General features: G+C 38.7%; 1 protein-coding gene across 7 annotated transcripts in view; it reads left to right on the top strand.

Annotated features, from left to right (window-relative positions):
• Positions 1-20,762, top strand: part of EVI5 (ecotropic viral integration site 5) — a 149,001-nt gene extending 128,239 nt beyond the window's left edge. For 6 of the 7 annotated variants that reach the window (XM_023757659.1, XM_023757655.1, XM_023757656.1 and 3 more), the window contains one exon: positions 16,585-20,762. In XM_023757659.1, coding sequence (XP_023613427.1) covers positions 16,585-16,899 — 315 coding nt within the window. In that variant the 3' untranslated portion in view covers positions 16,900-20,762. The remainder of the gene's footprint in view (positions 1-16,584) is intronic. The other variant, XM_023757658.1, reaches the window with a different exon arrangement.
• Positions 20,763-25,122: the final 4,360 nt, after the last annotated feature.

Genomic DNA, 25,122 nt, shown 5'->3' with positions numbered 1-25,122 from the left:
TTTATATCTTAGGGAAATATTTATTCAAATCCTTTGTCCATGTCATATTGAGATATTTCTTTTAGGTTGTAAGAGTTCTTTGTATATTTTAAATTCAAGTTCTTTATCTGGTACATGATTCAAAATTTGGTTAAGTGATTGGCTGGACTGATAAAACCTATGATTTAGCTTTAGAGAGGAATAATTCCTTTTAAAAGAATTCAATCCAGATTTCAAAAAAAAAGAAGTATTTCCTTTTCATGAGGATGTGTTTGTTTTTGTTTTTTTTTTTAATTTAAATTCTTTATTGTTTAAAATATTACATAAGTCTCCTTTTTTCCCCATTGACCTCTCCCTGGCCACCCCCACCCCCCAGCACATGCCTTCATCCCCCTCCCCCAACCCCCATCTGTGTGCATTGGTTTTGCTCATATGCATGTATACAAGTTCTTTGGTTGACCTCTTACCCCCTCACCCCCTGCCTTCCTTCATAGGTTAGACAGTCTGTTCGATGCTTCTACTAGTATGACTCTGGTTCTATTTTGGTTCCTCAGTTTATGTTATTCATTATATTCCACAAGTGAGTGAGATCATGTGATATTTCTCTTTCTCTGACTGGCTTATTTCGCTTAGCATAATGCTCTCCATTTCCATCCATGCTGTTGCAAATGGTAAGAATTCCTTCTTTTTTACAGCAGCATAGTATTCCATTGTGTAGGTGTACCACAGTTTTTTAATCCACTCATCTGCTGATGGGCACTTAGGCTGTTTCCAAATCTTAGCTATTCTAAATTGTGCTGCTATGAACATAGGGGTGCATATATCCAAACACCTGATTGGTGTTTCTGTTTTCTTAGGATATATTCCTGGAAGTGGGATTACTGGGTCAAATGGAAGTTCCATTTTTAATTTTTTGAGGAAACACCATTACTGTTTTCCACAGTGTCTGCACCAGTCTGCATTCCCACCAGCAGTGCACGAGGGTTCCTTTTTCTCCACATCCTCTCCAGCACTTGTCATTTGTTGATTTGTTGATGATAGCCATTCTGACAGGTGTGAGATGGTACCTCATTGTTGTTTTGATTTGCATCTCTCGGATGATTAGTGACTTTGAGCATGTTTTCATATGTCTCTTGGCTTTCTGAATGTCCTCTTTCAGAAAGTGTCTATTTAGGTCCTTTGCCTATTCTTTGATTGGATTGTTTATCTTCCTTTTGTTAAGTTGTATGAGTTCCCTGTAAATTTTGGAGATTAAACCCTTATCGGAGATAACATTGGCAAAATAAACAAATGGGTCTACATCAAAATAAAAAGCTTTTGCACAGCGAAAGAAACCACCAACAAAACAACAAGAAAGCTCACTTCGTGAGGATGTTTTGCTAAAGGTTTGAATTTTTTCAGTGCTTCAGCTAAAGGTTAAATCAAATGAAATGTACGTGGTACTTTGATGTAGTTTTAAAAGTTCAGAGTGAAACGAGTGTGAAGTGATTTATTTCCTGTAATTGGTCATAGATTTACATAGAACCTCATATATTCCTAACCTCATCAACCATTGACATTAGACTACCGTCTAAATAATGTTAATGGTTTCAATTTTATCAAGATATGTCAGCTGCCAGGAAGAGGACAATGGCAGTTTCGTTTTGTTTGACCCAGTATACTGGATAAATCTAAGTATGCACTAAAAAAAGATGAAGAGTTCTTTGTAAATGACTTTTGTTTCTTCCCCGTCTCTCCTTCTGTAGTGGCAAATGCGTAGTATAACTTTCTTCAATTTCAAACTTTCCTTTCCACCTTTTTCACTTATTAATATGCATACATGTTTTCTTTGCTTCTAAAAATGTCTTAACTATTGCATTTTATACATTTAACATAGAATCTATTCTTTTAAAAAATGTTTAAGGTTTTTACCTGGTTTTTAAAAATGTTTTATTTAGCTTAAAGCCAGAAACATTTTCAGCATTGTCTATTTTATATTATTTTAATAAAATTATTGAATATTTAAATAATCTTTTAAGTACTATAGGTCTGAATTTTGGCTCGTCTATGTAATACTACGATCAAAAAGTCATGACCTCCAATTGATCACTTTTATTGGTTTCCTGTTCTGATTCACTGGAAATCTTTGGGTTTGTGTGCTTATTGCTAGTTGTAATCTTTGTCATCTGTATAATTCCATTTTTAAAGAAGCTGAAAATTGAGAATAAATGTAGCATATTATTTCCCATTTGCATTTATTTTAAAATTAGAAAACTGAGAAAACCATTCTATAAAGAATTCAACAAAATTACTGATTAAACTCTCAGTGGGGAAATGAAAGCCTCTAGAACTTAGAAACACAAATCTTTGGGGTTATTGGATTTTATGGCCATCTTCCTATGTGAAGTATAATGTTGAGTTATTTAAAATTTTATATATTATACATCTCTTCTAGAAAAGTTACATTTAGCTTTAAAAGGTATATAGCTCTGTGTTTTAAAGATTGATTATATAACCCAAATGTACAAATAGAAGCGTTATAATCTGATATGACTCAGTCTTGGAAACTTACTGCAACTGTTTTGCACTTCACTTGGTGGTATCACATGACTCACTCAGTGGTTCAACCCTGTCTAGTAGTGATCAAAGTTCATTTGGTTAGGGGTTTTTTTTGGTGTGTGGATGATTTTTTTCCACTTTGTTGTGGATTCATAGTCTTTCAAAATACTCAGTGCACTCCTTCATATTTTTTTGAATCTGAGAAAGTGGTAGTTGCACCATTCAACCTCCAATCACATACAGGGGGAGAAATGTTAACTTGAAATAATATGCCTGGAAGTACTTTTAACTGTAAAGCATCATGTAAATCTAGGGTTTAAAATGTTTTTCTTTTTCAATTACAGTTTACATTCAATTTTATTTTGTATTAGTTTCAAGTCTACAGCATAGTAGTTAGACAATCATATACTTAGCAAAGTGTTCCCTGATATTTCCAGTACCCACCTGGCACCATACATAGGTATTACAATGTTATTGACTCTATTTCCTCTTCTGTAATTGACATCCTCCTGACTATTTTGTAACTACCAATCTGTACTTCTCAATCCCTTCACCTTTTTCACCCTGTCCCCCAGCCCACCTCCCTTCTGGCAACAATCAGTCTGTTCTCTGTATTTATAAGTTTGTTTCTGTTTTGTTTGTTCTTTTATATTGTTCTTTAGATTCCACATACAAGTGAAATCATATGGTATTTGTCTTTCTCTGACTTACTTATTTCACTTATCATAATATCTAAGGGTTTATTACTAAATCTGTTACCCCAATATGTTAAAATTGAGGAAGAATAACCTGTGTCTCTTTATAAAATCAACTGTAAAAATCAACCCTAACTTTTTCCAGTTGCCAGTATTCTGTAATGTGATGAAAGAAAGCGAATGCATAGAGAACATCTGTCCTCTGTCCACATGGACACTAGCTCCAGTGACCAATTTTCTTAGCACTAATTTTTATATTATTTATTAAGAAGTTATATTTAAAGCCTATAAATCTCCAAAACTATGACACTTTTCTGTTTTACAAAAGAAAATTCTGTCTTAACCTTTAGTGGTTTAGTTTAGTTAATGAAGTAAACTAACGAAAAAAATTTAAATACTTACATACCCTTACTGATTATGAAGTCCTTTGGGAATATTCATTCCTGCAGGTTCTCTGCTTTAAAATTTTAATTATAATATTTCTGTGAAATAACTGTAATAGTTTTTAATGCTTTCTTTTGTGTTTGAATTTTTACTATCATGCAGTTAGGAACTGCTGCTTCCTGTCAAAACCTACGTTCATCAGACTATGAACATAACAGTTTCCTGTTTTCTTATTAACTATACTGCATTTTGTGCTTTATTCTTTAAAGTTATATAATACCTTAGCTTATCGCTTCCCTTTTGCAATTGCTAAATGTTTTCTTAGGTCAGCATTGTTTAATACAAAACGAGAAATCCTGAAGTCTCATCTCTTTGTTGATAGTGAGAGGTTATGATTTTGTTAACTTTTTAAGTTGTAGTGAATATTTCAGAATGTCTTCAGTATTATTTAAGTAAATTCTACGTGTTTTTACCATTTTTACTCTGTTTCTTAATGCATAACATGATGAAGCAGTCCACATCAGGTAAGAAATAGTGCATTATTTGGATCTTGTATATATATTAGTATTCCTATCTCTCTACTTATTAATATTTTCATTCAGCATTTAAGGGGATGGGATGAATAATCAGTACCTGAGGGCTTTAAAAAAAATCCTGCCATGTTTTCAGTGTAGTTCATCAGCATTTCTTATGTTCCAACACTTGTCAAGTCAGAATGCTAAGTTCTGGGATATAAAAATGATTAAGAAACAATCCCCACCAGCAGGGGCTAACAGAAGAGGTAGGATAAATGTACAGCAATATTTTTCCAGGTTGTGCTCATTTTAAATATTGGATTCTAGTGTTAAATCATATAATTTGGGAAAAATTTATAAGTAATACACTCAAATATATATGTGTTTCAATCAAGAAGAGAAAGTATTTATGAAATTATTTATGGCTATTGATTTATTTAAAATGTTATAAAATTAAAAGTTTTATTATTAAAATGCTAATATTTTAAATTAATATTGAAATAATACTAGAAAACAAAAATGCTTTTAAAAGTAAAGGAAGCGGTATTAATTGTTTTGTTTTTATGTTATTGGATTATTTGGGGGTTTTTTTCAGATGAGTGTAACTACTTTATTATCAAAATGATCAAGCTACAAGTACATTTGTAGCACAATTTAGAGGTTTTATTGATGGCTTTATTCTCGGAATACAACTAAACAAATAACTGAAACTAAGGAACTCTGTATGCATGGTGGGAAGTATTTGTTTTTAGATTTATACCCTGCCTTATTTCCCACAGATTTTTGAGGGAGTTTGCATGAATACTTACAATAAAAATATAATTTAATATTAGGTTAATTAAATCAAGTGAAATTGCTGATATTTGACTTTTACTTACAAAAATAGCAATAGCATGCAGTTCAATATAATAGTTAAAAGAATTAGTTCTAAGACAACATCTAGTAAAATCAGTTCGTGTTATCACACAAGAATGTATACAGTATCAGATGGAAGTGTGGAGGCAGCCGCTACTGGGCTGTGGAGCCATGTGGAGCAGTGGCTGCTGGGCTGCAGACCATGGGGCCTGTGATAGGCTAAGCAGCTCACCAATGTTGATGGCTGCTGATTGATCAGGGTGGGGGCTGCTGGAGGTTGGGGTGGCTGTGGCAACCCACCCCAATTTCTTAAAATGAGACAACAATGGAATTTGCCACATCAATTGATTCAGCATGCGATGCAGTTTGATAGCATACCCACAGTAGAACTTTCAGAATTGGAGTCAATCCTTTTAAACCCTGCCACTGCTTTATCAACTAAGTTTATGTAATATTCTAATTCCTTTGTTGTCACCCTGGCTGGCATGGCTCAGTTGGTTGGGCATCATCATGTGCACTGAAAGATTGTTGGCTCAATTCCTGATCAGGGCATAAACATGCCCAGGTTTCGGGCTCGATCCCTGATCCCTGGTAGTGGGTGTGCAGGAGGCAGCCAATTGATGGTTCCCTCTCAAATAGATGTTTCTCTCTCCCCATCCCTTCCTCTCTCTCTCTCTAAAAAAAACCCAAACAAATCCTATGTAATAAAAGCTAATATGCAAATTGTCCCCTCGACCTGGAGTTCAACTGGGAGTTCAACCAGGGAGCGGGGCTGGCCAGCCAACTGCCCACAGCCCCTCCCCCTGACCACTCCAATTGGGGCGGGCCAGTGGGACCCATCTGTGCATGTGCACCAGGCTTCTAGTAAATAAATAAAATCTTTGAAGAAAAAAAAATCCTTTGTTGTCATTTCAACAATCTCCACAGCATGTTTAGGAGTACTAGGTGTACCAGTTAAAAATGCAGATTTTTTTCACCAGATGGAGTTACGCATATGTTGATATATATGCGATTTGATATGTATGCTATTTTGTTATATTGACAGCAAGCTTCAAAACTTCATATGTCAAATTTGCTGAAGGTGTTAACATCATAGATATTTTTACGCTTAAAAATGTTGAATTTTGTGCCCAAAAAAAAGAGCACTTGCGGGAAGTTTTAATTCATTACTTTATTTTGAAGAAAAGTGCTGTTGAAAGTTATTGTATACTTCGGGAAGCTTATGGTGAACATGCTCCATCTCAAGATACTTGTCAACGCTGGTTTAAACGCTTTAAAAGTGATGATTTCGATGTGAAAGACAAAGAACGTCCAGGTCAACTGAAAAAGTTTGAAGACCAACAATTACAAGCATTATTGGATGAAGATGCGTGTCAAACTCAAAACAACTTGCAGAAAGATTAGACATTGCTCAGCAAACAGTTTCCGATCGTTTACAAGCAATGGGAAAGATTTTAAAGGAAGGAAAATGGGTGCCACATCAACTGAATGAAAGACAAATGGAAAACCGAAAAGTCATCAGTAAAATGTTGCTTCAACGTCACGAAAGAAAGTCTTTTTAGCATCGAATTGTGACTGGCAATGAAAAATGGATTTATTTTGAGAATCCCAAATGCACAAAATCATGGGTTGATCCAGGTCAACCATCAACATCGACTGCAAGGCCAAATCGCTTCGGAAAGAAGACAATGCTCTGTGTTTGGTGGGATCAGGAAGGTGTAGTGTATTATGAGCTTCTAAAACGAGGTGAAACTGTTAATACTGATGGCTACCGACAATAAATAATCAATTTGAACCACGCTTTGATCGTAAAACGATCAGAATGGGCCAGAAGACAGGGCAAAGTAATTTTGCTTCATGATAACGCACCATCACACACTTCAAAACCAGTTAAAGACACTTTAAGAGATCTTGCCTGGGAAGTATTAACCCACCCACTGTATTCACCAGACCTTGCTCCTTCAGATCTTCCCACTTGTTCTGATCAATGGCACACACACTTTCTGAGCAGCACTTCAAAACGTATGAAGAAGTGAAAAATTGGGTCTCTGAATGGTTTGCCTCAAAACAAGAAAAGTTCTATTGGGATGGTAGATGGGGGAAATGTGTAGCTATCGGTGGACATTACTTTGAATAAAGCACTTTTGATGTTTCTCTTGAAATTACCATGTTTTCTTTGATTACAAAATTCGCATTAACTGGTACACCTAGTAGATTCCAGCTCAAGAAATCACTTTCTTTGCTCATCCTTAAGAAGCAACTCCTCATTTGTTTGATAGCATACCCACAGTAGAAGTCTTACCATGAGCAGCAGTTCAGTCGCGTCTTCAGGCTCCACTTTTAATTCTAGTTTTCTTGCTGTTTCAATGACATCTGCATTTACTTCCTACCCAGAAGTCTTGAATTCCTCGAAGTCATCCATGAGGTTCAGAGTCAACTTCTTTTTTTTTTTTAATTAAATCTTTATTGTTCAGATTATTACAGTTGTTCCTCTTTTTTCCCCCCATAGCTCCCCTCCACCCGGTTCCCACCCCACCCTCCGCCCTCACCACCCCCGCCCCCACTGTCCTCATCCAAAGGTGCACGATTATTGTCCAGTCTCTTCCCCGATCCCCCACACCCCTTTCCCCCCCAAGAATAGTCAGTCCACTCCCTTTCAATGCCCCTGATTCTATTATAATCACCAGTTTATTCTGTTCATCAGATTATTTATTCACTTGATTTTTAGATTTACTTGTTGATAGATGTGTATTTGTTGTTCATAATTTTTATCTTTACCTTTTTCTTCTTCTTCCTCTTCTTAAAGGATACCTTTCAGCATTTCATATAATACTGGTTTGGTGGTGATGAACTCCTTTAGCTTTTCCTTATCTGTGAAGCTCTTTATCTGACTTTCAATTCTGAATGATAGCTTTGCTGGATAAAGTAATATTGGTTGTAGGTTCTTGACATTCATCACTTTGAATATTTCTTGCCACTCCCTTCTGGCCTGCAAAGTTTCTGTTGAGAAATCAGCTGACAGTCGTATGGGTACTCCTTTGTAGGTAACTGACTGTCTTTCTCTTGCTGCTTTTAAGATTCTCTCTTTGTCTTTTGCTCTTGGCATTTTAATTATGATGTGTCTTGGTGTGGTCCTCTTTGGATTCCTTTTGTTTGGGGTTCTCTGCGCTTCCTGGACTTGGAAGTCTATTTCTTTCACCAGGTAGGGGAAGTTTTCTGTCATTATTTCTTCAAATAGGTTTTCAATATCTTGCTCTCTCTCTTCTTCTGGCACCCCTATAATTCAGATGTTGGTGCGCTTGCAGCTGTCCCAAAGGCTCCTTACACTATCTTCATATTTTTGGATTCTTTTTTCATTTTGCTTTTCTGGTTGGGTGTTTTTTGCTTCTTCGCATTTCAAATCTTTGACTTGATTCTTGCGCTCCTCTGGTCTGCTGTTGGGTGTCTGTATAATATTCTTTATTTCAGTCAGTGTATGCTTAATTTCTAGTTGGTCCTTTTTCATAACCTCGAGGGTCTCACTAGATTTCTTGAGGGTCTCACTACATTTACCGGCGGTCTCACCAGACTTTTTGAGGGTCTTACTAAATTTATCGGCGGTTTCTAGAAAATTCTTGAAAAACCTTAAAAGTGTGGTTTTGAACTCTATATCCAGTAGTTTGCTTTCCTCCATTTCTGTCATTTGTGTCCTGTTTCTTAGTCTCCACATTTTTTTATGCTTCGCTGTGTTGATAGAGTGGCTTTCTGTACTGGGTGTCCTATAGGGCCCAGTGGCTCAGCCTCCCCAATTACCTGAGGTGGACACTCTTGGTGCACCCCTTTGTGAGCTTTGTGCACAGTCTTGTTGTAGTTAAGCCTTGATTGTTGTAGGTATCACTGGGAGGAATTGACCTCCAGGCCAATTGTCTGTGAGAATCAGCTGTATCTACAGTGGGAGAACTTCTGTGCTGAAGACACCCTTCTGGGGCAAGACTTGCTTCAGTGGGGCTTTGGTGCTCACTGAGTCTGCCCCCTGAGTGTGTCCCTTATGGATCTGAGGAGTTGTAATCTGGATGGTCCCACTCTGACCACTGGGTACACTGGCTCTTGGATCTAAGGAGGTGCTAATTTAGCCTCTGCCTGAGGCTACCCAGCAGGAGCTACGAAGAGATCTGCAGATTCCCCTTCCTTGTTTGGGGTTTGGAGGTGCCCAAATGAGGCCCAGCTGTGAAGCAATGCAAGCTGCTGTGGGGCCTTGGGCCTTCTCTTGGAAGTTCTGGGTCTGTCTGGCCCAGCTGCAGTTTGTTAGGTAATTTTCAGATTGCAAAGGGCCAGGGCATTCATATGCAAAAGCCTCTGCTGCAGCTTGGGTGGGGCGGGGTCTCAGGGGATCAACAGGGCGGAGCAAGCAACTATGGCTGATCCTCAGCCCTGCCCTAAGGGGCCCTGCGTCTCAGTGTCCTGGTAATTGCTGCAAGCACCTCCCAGAGAAAGCCGCCCTCGAGTTCTGAGTTCTGCCGCTGCCAGACCATCCAGTCTCTCCCTGCACGAGTCCGGGTCCCCAGAGAGTTCCCGGAACCGGAGTTCAGAGCAGTCGGGGGCTTGTGACTCCCTCCCGATTCAAAAAGATAGCCGCGTCCTCAGTCGCCAGCCCTTGCCGCGTGCGCCTCCGTACCTCTGCACTCCACCTCCGCAACTCCTCTGAGTCTCAGTGTGCTTTTCTCTTTCCTTCTAGTTGTAGAATTTCCACTCAGCCAGCATTCCTGTAGTTCTGGATGATGTCCGTTTTGTCTTTAGTTGTACTTTTGAATATGTTGTGGGAGGCAGCAATTTCTGGTGTTTACCTATGCCACCATCTTGGTTTTCCCCCAAGTCAACTTCTTAAAAAACTCCTGTTAATATTGATATTTTGACCTTTTCCCATGAGTCATGAATGGCATCTAGAAGAGTGAATTCTTTTCAGAAGGTTTCAGCTTACTTTGCCCAGCTCCATGAAAGGAATCACTATGGCAGGGGTGGGAATATCTGGCCCAAAGGCGATATAAGGCCGAGGAATCATTTGGTCTGGCCCTGTCAAGGCATTAGGGGTGAGTTAATTAAATGTTTGACCATATGTAACAGGCTAATTTTTAAGTTGATAATTTTGTGTGGCCCACGAATGATGTTACAAATATCCAAATGGCCCTTGGCAGAAAAAAGGTTCCCCACATCTGATCTATGGCATCCATAGCCTTATGAAATGTTTTTCTTTAGTAATAAGATTTTAAAGTCAAAATTCTTTTTTGATCCATGGGCTGCAGAAAGGATGTTGTGTTACCAGGCATGAAAACATTAATCTCGTACCTCTCCATCAGATCTCCTGGGTGACCAGGTATAGTGACAATGAGCAGTAATATTTTGAAAGGGATATTTTTCTCTGGCAGATTAGATTTAGCATAACTTTTGGAATAGCCCCTAACAAGAGAGTCAGCCTGTCCTTTGGAGTTTTGAACCCAGACATTGACTACACTCTCTAGTTATGAAAAATCCTTCCTACATGGCATCATCTTACAATATAAGGCTGTTTTGCCCTGGCCAGTGTGGCTCAGTTGGTTTGGAGTTGTCCTGTGCACTGAAAGGTTGCAGTTTGGTTCCTAGTCAGGGCACATGCCCAGGTTTCGATCAATGTTTTGCTCTCACATCAATATTTCTCTTTCTCCCCCTCTCTCTAAAAATCAGTAAAAATATATTTTTAAAAAGCAATATAAGGTTGTTTTGTCTGCGTGGAAAACCTGTTGTTTAGTGTAGCCACCTTCATTATCTTAGCTAGATCTTCAGGATAACTTGCTGCAACTTCTTCATCAGCACTTGCAGGTCCACCTTGCACTTTATGTCATAGAGATGGCTTCTTTCCTTAAACCTCCTGAAGTAACCTCTGCTAGCTTCCTCACCTCTCTCAGCCTTCATAGAATTGAAGAGAGTTAGGCTTTGCCCTGGATTAGGCTTTGGCTTAAGGGAATGTTGTGGCTGATTTGATCTTTAATCCAGACCACTAAAACTTTCTCCATATCAGCAATAAAGCTGTTTCACTTTCTTATCCATGTATTCACTGGAGTAGCACTTTTAATTTCCTTCAAGAACTTTTCCTTTGCATTCACAACTTTGCTAATTGTATGGCCTGTGTTGGCCTTCAATATGTCTTCTTCACTAAGCTTAAGCATTTCTAGCTTTCCAGTTAGAGAGCCATGTAACTATCCTTTTGCTTGAATACTCAGAGGCCATTGTAGGGTTATTAATTGGCCTAATTTCAATATTGTTGTGTCTCTTGGATTAAGGAGGCCTGAGGAGAGGGAAAGAGATGAGGAGCTGGTGGGGGGGGGAGGGCGGGCAGGACATGACCAGTTGGTGGACATGACCAGTTGGTGGAGTTGTGGGCATGGTTCATGGCTCCCCAAAACAATTACAATTGTAACATCAAAGATTACTGATCACAGATCACCATAACATATAACACAGTCCTGTGTTGCTTAGCAATGGAGATACCTTCTGAGAAATGTGTCATTAGGCATTTTTGTCATTGTGCAAACATCATAGAGTGCACTTACTCAAACCTAGATGGTATAGCCTACTACACTCCTAGGCTATATAATATGGCCTATTGCTCCTAGGTTACAAACCTGTACAGCATGTTACTGTCCTGAATACTGTAGGCAATTGTAACACAAGGTAAGCATTTATGTTTCTAAACATATCTTAAAACAGAAAAAATATAGTAAAATACAGTATAAAAGATAAAAAATGGTACACCTGTATAGGGCACTTACCATGAGTGGAGTTTGCTGGACTGGAAGTTGCTCTGGGTGAGTCAGTGAGTGAATGGTGAGTGGATGTGAAGGGCTAGGACATTACACTGCTGTAAATTTTATAAACACTGTACACCAGCATTACCACAAACGTAAATATTATATTGTACTCCAGTGTTACAATGACTACAACATCACTAGAGATAGGAATTTTTCAGCTCCATCTTACGGGACCACCTTTTATACGCAGTACATAGTTGCAGCACATGACTATAATGAAAAAGTTTGAGGTATTGTGAGAATTACCAAAATGTGAGCAAATGCTGCTGGAAAAATGGTGCCCATAGTCTTGCTCAATGTGAAGTTGCCACAGACCTTCGATTTGTAAAAAATGCAATATTTGTCAGTGGAGTAAGGCAAAGCACAATAAAATGAAATATTTCTGTATAATGACTTTGGTTATATTAGTATTCAGGATCAACATCATTAGTTTACATTTACATCCTTAAGTCTATATCAATTCACGGTGGAACCACAAGCACACAGATGCTTAATATTGCAACTCCTCAGGCCTCTCCTCTGGAATGGAGACCGAGATACCTGGGAAGTCTTATTTTTGCAGGTTTCCAAGATGGTCTTATGAGGAAAGTTTGGAAAATAATGTGGGTTTGTGGAGGGGGTAATTTGTTTTTCCTGACTTTAGTTTTATTGGGATCATGCAATATGTCATCCTACGTATCTGGCTTCTTTGACTTATCTTAATGTTTTTGAGGTTCATCCATGTATCCATACTTTATTCCTTTTTATTGCCAAATAGCATTCAATTGTATGGAAATAATGTCTTAATGTGATTATTTTACATGATACTTTTATTCAAATGATTGTCTTAGTTTTTTCATTTTTTTCTTAGGGTGTGTTTTCTTATGTGTAATTGTCCTCTAGTACCATGTAAAGCCCCTGTTATGTGTTCTTCTCTTCTGTTCAAACAGTTTATTTGTACTATTAATTTCTCCTTGTTGAAGAAATCTTTTCCCTGACCTGCTCCAGGCTACCTCAGTGAGGACGAGGTGCCTCCAGGCCTCCTGCATAGTTGTCATCTTGGGAGCTTTTTCAGCATCATAGGGATTCCTTTGACTTCACTTTTGTATTGGACTTCCTTTTTCCTGGATAAAAAAATGTCTTTTTCTTTCTTAATGTACTTCAATTTGGTGTAGCAAATCCCTCTTTCTGGGGGAAAAAAAAAAGATTTATGGGAGATAAACTGTAAAAAAGTTTTATTTGATTTTTGGTTCTTGTGATTCACCCAGAAAAGGGTTTTCTTTGAGGGGTCAGGTTAAGTCATTGCAGCTTTTAACTCATATTTTAGCCTCATACTTAATTGATAGTTTGAGTGAGCATTAAAAATTTTAAAGATAATTAAATGTAGATTAGAAATTTTTTTCTCAGAATTTTAAAGGCACTGCTCTATAGTTGAGAAATCTGATATCATTTTGATTCTTAATATTTTATATAAAACATGTTTTTTGTTTGGGGCTGGATGCTTTGTTCTTTTCTTTGTGCCCAGGTACTTCACAGGCCTTTTCGATCTCAAAGCTCATGTCTTTCATGACAGAGAAATGTATGTCTAAGATCTCTTTTCATTTGTTTGTTTTTAAGATCTCTTTTTAGAGTATCCTGTTCTTCTTTTTATTTCAGAGAGGAAGGGAGAGGGAGGGAGAGATAGAAACATCAATGATGAGAGAGAATCATTGATAGGCTGCCTCCTGCACGCCCCCCCTTTGGGAATCGAGCCTGCAACCCGGGCACATGCCCTGGCCAGGAATCGAACTGTGACCTCCTGGTTCGTAGGTCGACACTCAATCCCTGAGCCATGCTCACTGGGCAGAACAGTTCAGTTTTGTTGAACATACACATTCCTGGACCCTACCAGGAGAAAATTTCAGGGGAAAATGTTTAAACTGACTGCTGCTTTCTGGTGGTGGAGGTGGCCTAGCTTAGTTATGCTGCTGAAAGGCGGTGTCCATTTGTATATACCAGACACACACACAGGAGATGTCCACAGTTCAGCCGCATTTTTGTCCTGAGTAATTAAGAGTTCCATTTCAGGTAAGTCCTCTGTGACTCGGCCCCATTTGGTTGGAATAGAGGATCTACCACAATGATTCTCAAACTGAGGATATCAGAATCTCCTGAGATGCTTGTTAAAAATGTAGGCTCCGGGATTTCACTCTCGAGTTTCCATTCCTTAGATCTGGGAAACGATTCTACATGTTTAATAGGCATCCTCTGTTATCCTGATGCAGATGGCCAGTGGGCCATATTTGGAGATATGCTAATCTAAGTTTGTTACCAATAATGTTCCTGAAAGTTTTGAGGGGTTGGGTGGGGCTGAGAAGATTAAATATCTTGTTTTTTGTATTGTTTAAATATAATTAGTTCCTAAAAAAATAGTAATCAAGATAAGCAGTGCAGCTCTGAGAGCTAGGCAACCAAGACTTTGTACTGTAGAGGGCCCAGCGCTGGTGTTCTTCCAGTCAAGTCCCAGTTCACAGGAGGAGGGGTCCCGGAGGACATCCCCACCTGGAGTCGAGCCCTTCCAGGTCACATCTGGGTACTTAGTACTCTGTAATTCCTTGCCCGTGTCCACTTTCCTCCTAGGCCCAGGGGATATCTAAGTTTTACCAAATAGTCTCTTCCCTTAACCTTTTCTCTTGCCCACCAAAACAATTCCTCTATGCCTTTGCTATTTTATATTAGCAGTTCTCCAAAAAAAGCAGCATTAATTGCATCTCCTTTGACATTGAGGAAATGACCCTCAACGTATAGTTTTATGTAATATTCGAGATGGCTTATTATCATCTGATATACTGCAGTGTTTTAATTGTAGTAAGTTTTGCTAGAGCAGTGGAAAGCTACAACTTTCCAAACAGTAGGGAAGTTGTGGTTCCCCTGCTGTGCTCCTCCTCTGTGCAGCCAGGAAGAAGGAATCACGTGTTCCATATTATCTCTTCAGAAGGGTCTGGGGAAAAGAGAGAAAGGAAGAGATTAACTGACTTAATTTAACACTTGGAGCCATAAATCATGTGTTGCAATATGGTGATAGGATGTTGCATCAGAACATGGATGCGGCCGTTGTAATGCAGTGGGTAGCACAACCATGGGAGGCTTTGTGGTGCTCTCTGTCTTTCAAGTCTGCACCCCTCCTGCCCTGCAAGGAGAAAGGTGTTATTTTGGTTACATGTACCTCCCGATCATTTTGTTCTCTCTGCCGAGGGCACGTGCATTTCTTTATGGGTGAAAGTTTGCCACAGACATCATTGTACCGGGTCCCAGCACCCTCTTGTGTCCTGTGGTCACGTACCAGCAGGGAGGTGTTGGGTTTCCTCACATCTTCCTGGAAGTCTGTAGGGAAAGCTGGGAGGTGTTATGGCAAAGCTTACGTGTAATGTCTTTACTCTCGGAACCGTTAGTTTTGAAAGTGTATGTAATATTTCCTGAGTATTTCACATTGCTTTTATCTCAAGATTTGAAAGATAGTAAGTGACCAGGAATTTGTCCCTGAGAAACAAAATTGAAGATTGACAGTAATGATAAGGGTAGGAGAATGCAGTGTATTTCAGCAAAATTCTTGATAATCAAAGCAGATTTTGGTAGTTAATTGTTTCTTTATTGTTGTTTTTGCATTTTTTAACACATGACAATATCAAAATTAAATTTTACATTTAAAGCATAAACTCTTGAGGACAGGGCTAATGTCTTAATTATATGGTAGTGCAAGTAGTAGTATCCGTGGAGGTTGGTGGGAATGTGAAGGAACTTAGGCAAAGGATTGACAGATGATGAAAAGAAATAACCTTAAATTCTGATAAAGCTGGGTTTGGAGGATGTGGTTTAGATTTGTGACAGTGGGTTTTTCAATATGAACTCTAGAATTAGTCAGACTTGCCCACCAGTAAAATGTAGCATTTGATCTCCACAACCCTTCCTCCTTGAGGGTCACACCCTATAAAACTCCAGGAATAGAGAAACCACCAGGTTCTCAAAGATGGAAAGAGAAGGAGCTGAGCAAAATGTGCAGTTGCTCTCCCCTACTTGATGGTGAGGGAAGTTGCTCCTCCCGGGAAGGAGGAGGGGAAAGAAAGCAAAAATGTTACACATTACTGGCACCCCCCCCCCCCAAGAAGAAAGCAACTTAGTGGGAGGAAGCATTCCCGCTCTAACAGAGTGATAGTGGTGTGGTAGTTCTTAGGATATTGTAACAGGACATTAAAGCAAATTTTAATGATTTGTAAATTATTTTCATGATTCGCTGAATTAAGGAGACATGCTCTTAAAAGACAGTGTGATAATTTGGAGTATGGCCTTTAAGTCCATATCTTCTGAAATATTTAAAGGTGAACTGATAGGATATCTAAGCTCTACCTCAAAATAATCCAGGGACTGGAGAGGTATACTGTAATTAGATTATTGATGTTGTGTTAGTTGTGTTAGGTGATGGGCATATGGGGTTCATTGTATTACCTCTAGTAAAATGAAAGTTCAATCTGATTCTAAACTTCACTATTAGCTATGTGTCCTCAGCAACTTGCTCTACCTGAGTCTCTGTTTCCTAATCTCTGAAATGAGGGTAATAAAATCTACCATAATGACCATTGTGATTATTCAATTAACATAACACATTATGTGCCGACTACGTAACACACAGGAGTTGCTCAAAAATTGGTAGTTACTATTCTATCTATAAATAGGAGGAAATCAATATTTCATCTTCCTTAAACATGAAATGTTTGCTTTCTTAGTGAGGTGTGTATGTATTTTCCCCAGGTGACTGTATTAACTTGGATTTTGTTTTGACAGCTCAGATGCCTCAAAGGCCAGAGGGGCTTCTTGGGCCAACCCCCTTTTGATGGAATCCACATTGTCAACCACTTAATAGGAGATGATGACTCATCCCATTCCTCTGATGAAGATCTCATAGAGAATTCCTTGCGGGAGAGTGGCATTGGTTTTCCTTTGCACAGAAAGTCTGGCGCGATGTCTTTAGACCCCACTGTGGCAGATGGTAGTGAAAGCGAAACAGAAGACAGTGTGATGGAGACCAGAGAGGGCAATCAAGTGGATCAAAAGGAACAGCCCCCAAGAAAGAGAGAATCGTACTCAACCACTGTCTGACCATCACTGTGAACTAGACTGGATTTTTTTAAAGGATCAGTTATATGATTAAGGGTTTTTGGGGACATATCTGTTTCATATGTACATATATATTTTTTTCAATCTTATCTGCCTTTTGATCTTTGCCAAACCGTCACCACTGACTGACCATTGCCATAAAGTAGACTGGACTATGGTTAATGTGAAAAATAAGGTTCTAGCAGTATTACTGAATCTTAATGTTTCTTGTGTAGAAAATGTAATTATATCTATATGTGGAAACCATTTTGAAGTTCTGAACTATGGAAAATTTAATTTTCTTCAGACAAAACTGCTCTTGTGCAATATTTTATGCTTAGTAAACAAATTGTATATTTATGTTTATCAATTTGTTTTCAGGGCAGCTGTCTACAAACATTTGACCAAGACACACATCAGATTTATCTTATGCTTTGTGTTTGAGGGAATTTTTCCCCCCAATTGAAATTACTGCTTTATTAGTAGACCACTGAAAGTTCCCAAACACAGTGTCTTTTTCCCATATAATGTTTTACATACAAATTAAGGTTAACTGTCTTGAGAGTTTTAAGTTCCGTTTGAATTTCTAATTTTTATGTGCATATCATATGATACTTCCATATATTGCTTATTATCCAGCGCAGTAAGTTAACTACAAATATATTGTTTTTTGTACATAATTTATAAATCTGCATCACCCAACATTGAACATCATTTTATATGGAGATTGTACATGTTGCAAAGTGACTGCCTTCAGCATTCTAACAGGACTTCTGTAAATACAAAGTTAAAAGGAAATTGAAAATAAAACCAAACACTAATATTTTAATAGTTTTAGTACTTTGCGTAGCATTCAACACTAGCAGATTTATAACTGATGCTTGCTCAAAAACACTATTGGTAAGACCTTTTAACTTCACATGTATGAAACTAATAAATTGTCCATGATTAAAGAAGTTATAGCACACATTACTTAGTGCTAATATTCTACTTAATATAAATTAAGCAATGGATTGAAGTCCAAGATACCGAACAATAATATCTACAAATCATTATCTTCAGATTCTTTAATTACTAATCTATAGATAAAGCCATAAGAATTATTTTCTACCAATTCTTCCCTTTTTTATCATCTAGACTATTTTTTCCTAGGAAACTGTGTATCTATCATTGATAAATTGGAGGAAACACCCAAATTACACTTATACTATGAAAAGACAAGAATATGTTCACTGGATGCTTCCTACTCTCGTTTTCATCAGCATCCTATGAAAAAAATAGCCTTGGAGGATAAGATGGGAAGGTTGGATTTAATATAGAGATACAATTTTGCACAATATGTTGCTTGCAGAAAAAAAATACATATTACAGAATGGAGTAGAAGAGACAAAACTAGTTTTCTGTCTAACACCAGGAATTAAGTCTTATGCATCTCCATGGATTAGGCTTCTCCAGGAAGCCCTGTGTTAGCTATTTGCTTGAGAAACGAGATTGAGAACATGCCTGCTGTGTCCGTAGCACCAGGCTAAATTCTAGTGCTTAAATGACTTACCTGTGGTCACATGGTAAGTAGCAGACCAAGATTTTAATGCAGATCTCTCTGATGCCAAAGTGTATGAAAAGGTTCAGCTAATGAATTTCTCAATTCCCTGCTTTTCTGATAATTAGTGTGATTTTAAATAAGTTTAAATCACACTTCACAGCTTTTCAGTATAGATACTACTCTACTAGAATTGCCTGACTGGTGCTTTGGGGTTCATTACTGTCAGCCTAGAGGCTGTTGATGTTCAAGTGAAATGAGATGATTCATGGCCTCATGATTGCTTTGACACCCACATCAAGAAATCCGAATGATCTAGACTAGAGGTCAGCAGTTGCACCCACGAGCCAATTCCAGCCAGCTGCCTGTCTTTACATGACCTCAAGCAGAAAGCTTTTTTACGTTTTCAAATAGTTGAAGAAAAAAAAATGAAAAGGATATTTTGTTACATGAAAATCATAAAATTCAGATTTCAATATTGATAAGTAAGTTTTTATTGGATACCCATAGCTATGCATTATATCCTGTCTATGGCTACTTTTATGTTACAGTGGCAAAGCTGAGTAGCCTAAACTATCTACTGTCTGGCTCTTTAGAGAAAAGTTTGCTGACCCTTGATTTAGATACTCTAAAATGTTTGCTTGCTTCTTCAATTTGTCTTAATAGAGGATCAGACCATTTGCTTTTGCTGTTAATAGTTTGGAAACCTAAAATTTCCTGGTGGATCTTGTATTCAAAACTGTTCAAAGTGAAACGTGTGCCGGCTATTTTATATCATGAAGTCTGTGACACCATAGACAGATTTGGACGGATAGCTATGTCTTTGGAAATGGAGAAAGAAAGGATTCCAAAATCCCAGCACTGTTCTTTAAAGTATGTATGATGGACCTTTAAGGTATGCTTCATTGAGTCAATGTTATCATCTGACTTTAAAAGAAAGAACATCTTTCTGTAATCATGTTTGAATTCTAAACCTTGAAAGATATTCTTAGAGAATTTCTTAAGTACTTTTCCTGATTTGGAATTAGGTATTAAAAGAATCACGGTAAGTAAACCTTAATTGATTGATACTCTTGTAATTTGGACAATGAAAAACAAGAAAAAAATCTTCTCATTCAAGATCTTTGATTCAAATACTCCTTAGAAGAGTTTAAAATCTCCCTGACCTTTAGGATGCAATAGGATACTATGTTCTGATTTGATTCCATTTTATTCAAATTAAGTCTTTGAGACATTGACAATGTTTTCTTGATAGATTTTAATTATTTTGTCATTTAAATGTTACTCAGTTAAACAGAATTGAGGAATATTGAGGCATGGGGGGAGTGAATGAAATAAATTTTTAAAACTCATAATAAATTAAAATAACACACTTACTCCCTTGGGCTAGTCACCTTCCCGGCATCATTGCCACCCTGCGTTGAAAGACTAAGGGTAGAGGCTTACAAATGACCTAAATATAGTGGAAATTGCATTGAGGTGATGAAACAGAACTTTTAGGTCAAGAAAATACTTCAACCACTCTTTTAAAAATTAGTGGTAAATTTTTCATCCTGGAAAAAGAAGTCAAAGATGTAACTTTATACCACATCTACCCTTTTTATTGATAAATATCAGTCACTCAGTATTTGATGACAAATTGAGACATCAAATCCCAAGTAACTGGCTGGCTATTTTGAAAGAAAAAAACAACTTTTTCTTGGCTCATGATGCAACTTGTTACTCTCCAGATAGTGCCTTTGATTGAAAACAAGGTGTAGACCTTTTAAAGTTTATTATTTATGACATAAATTATTTGGCTCCTCATCCTTTATCTTTTACGTAATGCACTATAATTTTCAGATTTAAATAAGAAAAGTAGATGAATTGTATTTTGGTAAAGCCCTTTTATGGCCAGCTTGATGATTATACTACCAGATGTTGACAGCTAACACTTCAAAAATCAATGATTTACTTGTATGAAAACAATGAGCTTTGGCAAGAAAGTTCTTGTTGCTCTATCATTAACAAAACAGTACATTTTAAAATTAATTAATTTTAATTCATTCTATTGAAATTAAAAGTGTGCAGTGTATGCTATTTATAATCTGTTTTTATATCATACCCATTGATCTACCTGTCCCCTTTTCACTCCAAAGAAGAGATGCCAGAATAATACATTATGCTAGACTCTAGCAGCTAGAGTAATGCATTACACTATAGATATGCAAAATAATAATGTATTTTATTTTACCATTGAAATTTCTTATTGTAACATTGTATGATAACCTGAAATGTTTACTTGTGCCTTTGCTTTAAACAATTAAAGTTTTTCATTTTATAAGAATTCTTGTTTCCTTAAGCTATTCAACTCAAAAGGGAAGATGCATCAAAACAATAAAAAGTCTATAGAGAAGTACCACTCATACATTGATGTCTAGTCAGAGGAGGAATCCATCAAACACCATGAATAACCAAGGTAATGAGGCAGCTCAGAAAGAAAATGAAAAATCTCTAGGTAATTAACTTAAAGACATGGAAATATGTGATTTAAATTACAGAAATAGCAGTTCTGAAAAAAACAACAACAGTGAGATGCAAAACACTAAAACTGGCCCAACATCAGATACTCATTAGTGAGGTTTGTGCCCCATGGGTACAGGGACCATATCCACCTGGTCCCCCATGTGTGATTAGTACCAGACAGAGAGGCTGGTATGTGATATTTTTCAATGTAATCAAAGGCCAGATATCTAGATTTGCTATTTCCTTCAGGAACATACTAATTTTTTAAAAAAATATTAATGGCAATAGTTTCATCTCATTGTATTTTAGTTAAAATAACTAGAGGCTCAGTGCACAAATTCATGTGATCCTCAGCTCAGCCTGCGCCCTCGCAGTCCAGGACCCCTCGCTCCTTACCACCCACCTGCTTGCTGCTCCTTACCACTCAGCTCGCTGCTCCTGCTCGGCTCGCTGCTCCTTAGCGCTGCCGCAGAGGCGGGAGAGGCTCCTGCCACTGCCAGTGCACTCACCAGCCGTGAGCCTGACTTCTGGCTGAGCAGTGCTCCCCCTGTGGGAGTGCACTGACCATCAGGGGGCAGCTCCTGCGTTGAGCATTGGCCCCCGGTGGTCAGTGTGATCATAGTGACTGGTCGTTCTGCCGTAATGGCCACTTAGGCTTTTATTATATAGATTAGCAACTAATTCAATAAATGTATTCAAATATCTATAATTAGAATATACATATAGATGCTATTATAAGAAATTTATGGCTTCTGCATTTTTATCACAATGTTAATATCACTTAGAAGCCTTAGTATACTATATATCCTGCCTTATTCCCAAAAGGATTTAAGGTACTTTATAAAGGTACATGAAATATGACAAGATAGTTATAGTCCAGGGTTTCTCCACCTTGGCACTATTGACATTTGGGGCCAAATTACTGCAAGTGACTGTCCTGTACATTGTAGGATGGTTAGCAGCATCCTTGGCATCTACACACTGAATGACAGTAGCATCCCCTCCTTGTGTATGACAACTGCAAATGTCTTCCTCCAGTCATTGCTGCATGTCCTTGGTTGGGAGGGACTGGGAATGAAAATTGCCTCTGGTTGAGAATCTCTGATATAAATTTAGATAGAAGTGGGTCAAAAAACAAAGGGCCACTAGGACCAAAACTAAAACTACCCATACTATTAAAGATGGCTCACAAATTTGGAGTCGGTGAGAAAACTAAAACCTGAACCACAATGAGGTGTTACTTCACACTTACTAGGATGGCTATTCAAAACAAACAAAAACTTAACATGTTGACAAGGAAACATTGGAACCTTGTACATTGCTGCTGAGAATGTAAAGCGGTGCAACCACTATGGAAAAGTTTTGGCAGTTCCTCAAAACAGAATTGCCATATAATCCAGCAATTCCACTTCTGGATATGCACTCAAAAGAAAGCAGGGACTCAAACAGGTATTTGTACACCAATGTCCATAATAGCAGTACAAGAGCCAACAGGTGGAAACAACAAATGATCAATAGATGAATGGGTAATAAAAGGTGGTATATACAGTGGGGCCTTGACTTACGAGTATTCCGACTAATGAGTTTTTTGAGATACCAGCTGTCTCTTGGCCGATTTTTTGCATTGAGTTGATAGAGTAATTTGAGTTAACGAGCTCCTTAACGAGCTCGGTCTTGGAACAAATTAAACTCGTAAGTCAAGGCCCCACTGTGCTGGGTATGACAAAAAGAGGTTTACAGTTGTATGTGAAACACACTTTATTCTTGTATTATTACTTACTAATTATTGTATTATTTTCCATACAAACAACTGTAAGCCTACTTTTGTCCCACTCTGTACATATAATGGAATATTATTGAATTACAAAAAGGAAAGAAATTTTGATACATGCTACAATATGGATGAACCTTAAAAACATGCTAAGTGAAATAAGCCAGACACATAGTATGATTTCACTGATATGAAGTACCTAGAATAGCAAATTCATAGAAGTACAGTATAGTAGATGTTAGCAGGGAGTTAGGGATATGGGGAAAAGGGAAGTTAGTGTTTAATGGACCAGAGTTTCTGTTTGGGGTGATGAAAAAGTTCTGGAAATGGATAGTGATGATGGTTGCACAACACAATGTATTTAATGCCACTGAATTATACAATTTAAAATGGTTAAAATGTTTTGTTTTGTTTTTTTAAAAAAGCATGTTGCCCTAGCCAGTTTGGCTCAGTGGATAGAGCATCAGCCTGTGGACCAAAGGGTCCCAGGTTCAATTCTGGCCAAGGGCACGTACTAGGTCGCAGGCTCCTCTCTGGCCCGGGCCTTGGTCGGGGCTCATTCAGGAGGCAACCAAGGGATGCGTTTCTCTCATATCCATATTTCTCTCTGTCTTTCCCTCTCCCACTCTCTCTAAAAATCAATGGAAAAATATCCTCCGGCGAGGATTTAAAAAATAACAAAATAAATAAAGTTTTTAAAAAGGGCATGTTAAAAACTTAGCATCAGCTTATAAATGCAATATGTTCAAACAAAGATATATAGAAGGAAAAAAACAAAATCTAAACGTTATCAAATGTATCCATTGTATTTGCCCATGAAACACAAACCGTTGTTTTAGGTTTAGAATTCTGGCACTAGACTGGGTCTCGAGCTTTGTGTTGATGAGACCTGGACAGGACAAACTTCCGGCCTCCTTGCTGCTCCTTGATCACCAGATGCGACCCAAGGCCTGGCCCCTCCCGGAAGGGCCTTCTGCACCTTCCCACAGGTCAGTCCCCCCCTCCTCCCGGTGTCTGCTCAAGTGTCACCTGCACAGGAAGCCTTTTCTGATCCTCCCTTTTAAAGAGCCCCTTCCCGGCTTTATTTTTCTCCGCAGCATCGATGACTGCCTGACAGCCTATGCTCTTTACATCTTCATTTGTTTTGTTCGTCTCCCCACACTCGAATGCAAGCTTTATGATTTTTGCCTCTGCCCCCAGACTTCAGAACAGTGCCTTAGCTCACAATAAATATTTGTTGAATGAGTGAAATGAGTAGTTGAATAAATCACTGTTCCTCAGACAGTTCACTGTTAAAATGGATAGACACCATCTGTGAAACACAAAACTCAATGCACCACCTGGCTCCGGAGTCCTCTCATTACTGAACGCGGCTTTGGCGCAAGGCATCAACCAGGAACTGTTGAGGCGGCAAAGATGAACCAGACCAACTCTTGTCTGACTCGTGAATGGGAGATGCAGGGCACCGATGCGATACTGTGGGAATTTCAGAGATTACGCCCAGCTTGGGTTAAGGGCCTCCTTTGTACCCTCCCCCCTTTCCTGCCCATCCAAAAGCTCTGCCCTGCAGCAGGGCAGGGATCATGGTCCCTGTCACGACTGTTCTGTATGCCCCATGGTCTCCTATCCAAGGACCTGCTCTTACATAGGTGCTCATGTCTCCTGCTTGGGTGTATGGCTACATCTCTCCATCACTCTAGATTCTACCAAAGATGGCTAGAAATAAAGCATCTTAAACTGGTGTGCAGGATTTTAGACCCAGAGAAACTTTTCATATCCTCTTGAATTGATTCTTTTTTAAAAATATGTTTTTATTGATTTCAGAGAGGAAGGGAGAGGGAGAGAGAGAGAAACATCAATGATGAGGGAGTCATTGATCTGCTGCCTCCCACACGCCCCCTACCAGGGATTGAGCCCACAACCCTGGCCAAGTGCCCCGGCTGGGATTCGAACCGGGAACTAGGTCAGTGGTCAACCACTGAGCCACACTGCCGGGCCTGAACTGATTCTTAGACGGTAGCTGCTATTGTCCTCACTCTCATCACCCAGGGCTGACCATTGTTTCCTCGTTTCTGCCAGTGGTGGATGGGCTGTCTCTGAGGCTGTCCTCAGTAACAGGAGAGAGCAGAGCAGGTGGAAAGAAACGAGTTGGCTTTAAAGATGTTGTTTCTCTATGATTTTTTTTTAAAGGAAATGCTTACTGTACACATGAGAGACTCCCAGGCTGAGAGATGCCGTGGCAGTTGAGATGCACCTGGGAGCTCCTAACTGTTCCCTGCCTCAGCCTGTGGGGTGAGACAGCAGCCATTGCCCACAGCCCCCTCGGCCCCCTCAACCCCCTCAACCCCCACAGCCCCCTCGGCCCCCTCAACCCCCTCAACCCCCTCAACCCCCACAGCCCCCTCGGCCC

The sequence above is a fragment of the Myotis lucifugus genome, unplaced genomic scaffold, assembly GCF_000147115.1.
Source record: "Myotis lucifugus unplaced genomic scaffold, Myoluc2.0 scaffold_110, whole genome shotgun sequence".
Classification (NCBI taxonomy): Eukaryota; Metazoa; Chordata; class Mammalia; order Chiroptera; family Vespertilionidae; genus Myotis; species Myotis lucifugus.
Note: the sequence above shows the minus strand (reverse complement) of the source record. Positions and strands in the feature narration are given on the sequence as shown.